General features: G+C 41.5%; 1 protein-coding gene across 1 annotated transcript in view; it reads left to right on the plus strand.

The window, feature by feature from the left end:
* LOC108507721 (myosin-1B-like) overlaps positions 1-3,341 on the plus strand; it is a 19,739-nt gene that overhangs the window by 12,021 nt on the left and 4,377 nt on the right. The window contains exons 23-26 of the mRNA XM_017835940.1: positions 4-87; positions 835-961; positions 2,540-2,658; positions 2,979-3,188. Coding sequence (XP_017691429.1) covers positions 4-87; positions 835-961; positions 2,540-2,658; positions 2,979-3,188 — 540 coding nt within the window. The remainder of the gene's footprint in view (positions 1-3; positions 88-834; positions 962-2,539; positions 2,659-2,978; positions 3,189-3,341) is intronic.

Here is a 3,341-nt window from a genome sequence, read left to right on the forward strand (position 1 = left end):
AAGCAGAAGCTGGAGAAGGAGAAGAGCGAGCTCAAGATGGAGATTGATGACTTGGCCAGTAACATGGAGTCTGTCTCCAAAGCCAAGGTACACAAATATTTCTTCTCATTATTTCAAACATAATGAAGTACTTATATTTTAACATAGAAATTGAAGTCATACTTTAGAATATATAATTCCACTTTGCAGCTTGACTTTGTGTTTATACTTTTCTGTATTTTTGAAATAATTTTTTAATCCTTTGGGTGCGATTTAAAAAACTGTAACACCTAATCTAAGGATCTGTGGGTTCTCATTTCTTGGTTCAGAATATTATGACAGAAGTGAAAGACATTGACCTTATTGCTTTTTAATTTCCCCTAAAACAGAAATTGCTCCTAGAGTGGAAATTACCCTCTCCTTTTTATTCCTGTTTCTTTTCCTCCCTTAAGTACTTCAGTGACATAATTTTTAAACAGCATATAGAATTTTAAATTCCTTCTTCATTTTACAGTGTCCTGTCATCCTTTTTATCTCTTGAAAATAGATTATTGTATAATACTAGTAGAGTAATAATTATTAATAAAAATTTGCATATGTATTAAATATAGAATCACAGAATCACAGAACGGTTTGGGTTGGAAAGGACCTCAGTGATCATCTTATTTCATCCCCCCGCAATGGGCAGGGCATATACAAATGTTGGAATCAGGGACATAAATTTCATAGAAATGTCTGTAATTTAACTGAGGTATTTTGACTTCTAAATCATTGATTTCTTTTTTCATTTGTAAGATTTGAGATTCTGACTAACTTGAGTTGAATCATCTTTCCTTCTGTTCTTCATGCAAATAGACAAACCTGGAGAAGATGTGTCGCTCCCTAGAAGATCAACTCAGTGAAATTAAGACAAAGGAGGAGGAACAGCAGCGCACAATTAATGACATTAGTGCTCAGAGAGCTCGGTTACAAACTGAATCTGGTAATATATTTGTGTTTTTAGGAGAATATTTGTGTTATATGACCTGGTTCCTTTAAAAAAAGAGTCCAAATCACCTGGGTTCTTGAAAGATACTAAGTTGAATACAAGCCAGAAAAGCGTTCTTGTGATGCAGACAGCCATCAGAACCCTGAGAGAATCCTGAGCTGCATTAGGAGTATTGCCAGCAGATTAACAGAGGGTGATCTTTCCCTCTATTCAGCACAGGTGAGGCCATGCCTGGATTGCTGTGCTGAATATTAGGCTCCCCAGAACCAGAGAGATACAGTTATCCTGGAGCAGGAACAATAATATGTTTAAGGGACTGGAACAACTAGTCCCTGGAATAACTCCCCAGGGGCTGGTAGAGTGATCACTAGGGCGTTTCAAGACACGACCAGACAGGATGCTAGATAATCTCATCTAGACTCCCTTTCCCGTCAAAGGTTGCACCAGATGACCTTTCAGGGTCCCTTTCAACCTGGACTGTTTTATGATTATATGACTGGTGTTTCAAAGAATTCATCTATCTCATAACCTTCTGCTTCCCAGGAGACATTCAGAAGAGGATAGTGATATACCTGAGCATGTACACCACGTTGTAGAATCATCAAATAGTTTAGGTAGAAAGGTCATCTAGTCCAACCTCCTTGCAGTGAGCAGGGACAACTTCAACTGTATCAGGTTGCTCAGCGCCCCATCTAACCTGACCTTGAATGTTTCAATGATGGGGCATCCGCCACCTCCCTAAGCAACCTGTGCCACCTCTCTCATTTGAAAAATCTTATTTCTTGTATCTAATCTAAATTGAACCTCCTTCAGCTTGTCTTACCGCAACAGGCCCTGATAAAAAGTTTGTCCCCATCTTTCTTATAGGCCTTCTCAAGTATTGAACAGTTGCAATAAGGTCTCCTCAGAGCCTTCTTTCCTCCAGGCTGAACAATCCTAATTTTATCAGCCTTTCCTCATAGCAGAGGTGCTCCATCCCACTAAAAAGCTTCATGGCTTCATCTGGACTCACTCCAAGAGGTCAATGTCCTTCCTGTGTTGGCTACCCCAGAGCTGGATGCAGTAGTCCTGGTGGAGTTTCAAAGAGCGGAGTAGCTGCATACCCTGTGGGATGAGGCCAGGACATGTTTGGTTTCTGAGGTCCCAGCACACATGGCCAGGACAGGGCTGCTCTTGATCTGTTCATCCCCCAGCCTGGATTGATACCAGAGGTTATCACAATCCAGGTGCAGCACCTTGCACTTGGCCTTGTTAAACCTCATGAGACTACTATGGGCCATAAGCCCTCTGGATGGCACTGTAGTACTCAATCTGTAAGCTCAACGCTTGAACACAGGGCTTAGAGCAAACAAAGAGTAAGACTAGCCGGATTTTACACACAGAGTCATTTCTTGCCTTTAAGTAAATACTATGGCATAGTAAGAGATGTGGGTAGATATCAGTGATTAGGAATACATGAAAGAAATAAAATTTTGTTTTACTCAAAATATTTTATATGTGCATTTAATTATCAAGGTTAACACTTCTACATAAGTAATAACAAGGTTGTTTTACTCATCTGAACTCTCTCAGGTGAATATTTACGCCAGGTAGAGGAGAAAGATGCTCTGATTTCTCAGCTGTCAAGAGGCAAACAGGCTTTCACCCAACAGATTGAGGAACTCAAGAGACACCTAGAGGAAGAGATAAAGGTGAGAAGGCTTTACAAATTTGAGTTATCCATTGGACTCCTTCTGTCTAGGAGGAGCTTCAGATACATATGGAATTGTAGAATAAACAAGATGAGAGGAAGGAAAAAAAACACTTGTCTAATTCAGTCCAAGTCCTCCCATAGTAGTTTTGCTCCCCTTCCCTGTAGTCTATCCATAAATTCTTTTACAGATTGCCAGATTTTCCATTTTCATTCAGTAGTTCATCATCAGTCACAACAGAATCAATGTCCATCAACATTTCAGTGAGGAAATTTTGCAGGATATTTCCATTCACTCTCACACTGCTATTTTTCCCCAAGGCCAAGAATGCCCTGGCCCACGCCCTGCAGTCCGCTCGCCACGACTGTGACTTGCTCCGGGAACAATATGAGGAGGAGCAGGAAGCCAAGGGGGAGCTGCAGCGCGCCCTGTCCAAGGCCAACAGCGAAGTGGCCCAGTGGAGAACCAAATACGAGACGGACGCGATTCAGCGTACAGAGGAGCTCGAGGAGGCCAAGTACGTGGGCAGGGTGGGGAAGGCTGGCACAGACTAAAACCAGAAAATTGAGGAGACCGCTGTGATATTCAGGAAGAAGTCGGTCTTCTGATTTGGGGTTGGGTAAAAGGAGAGTAGCAAATAAATTCTGTAATGCACGTGGTTTGGGAAAAAAATTCACAGGCAA

Source organism: Lepidothrix coronata, unplaced genomic scaffold (genome assembly GCF_001604755.1).
Source record: "Lepidothrix coronata isolate B3197 unplaced genomic scaffold, Lepidothrix_coronata-1.0 Scaffold267, whole genome shotgun sequence".
Lineage (NCBI taxonomy): Eukaryota > Metazoa > Chordata > Aves > Passeriformes > Pipridae > Lepidothrix > Lepidothrix coronata.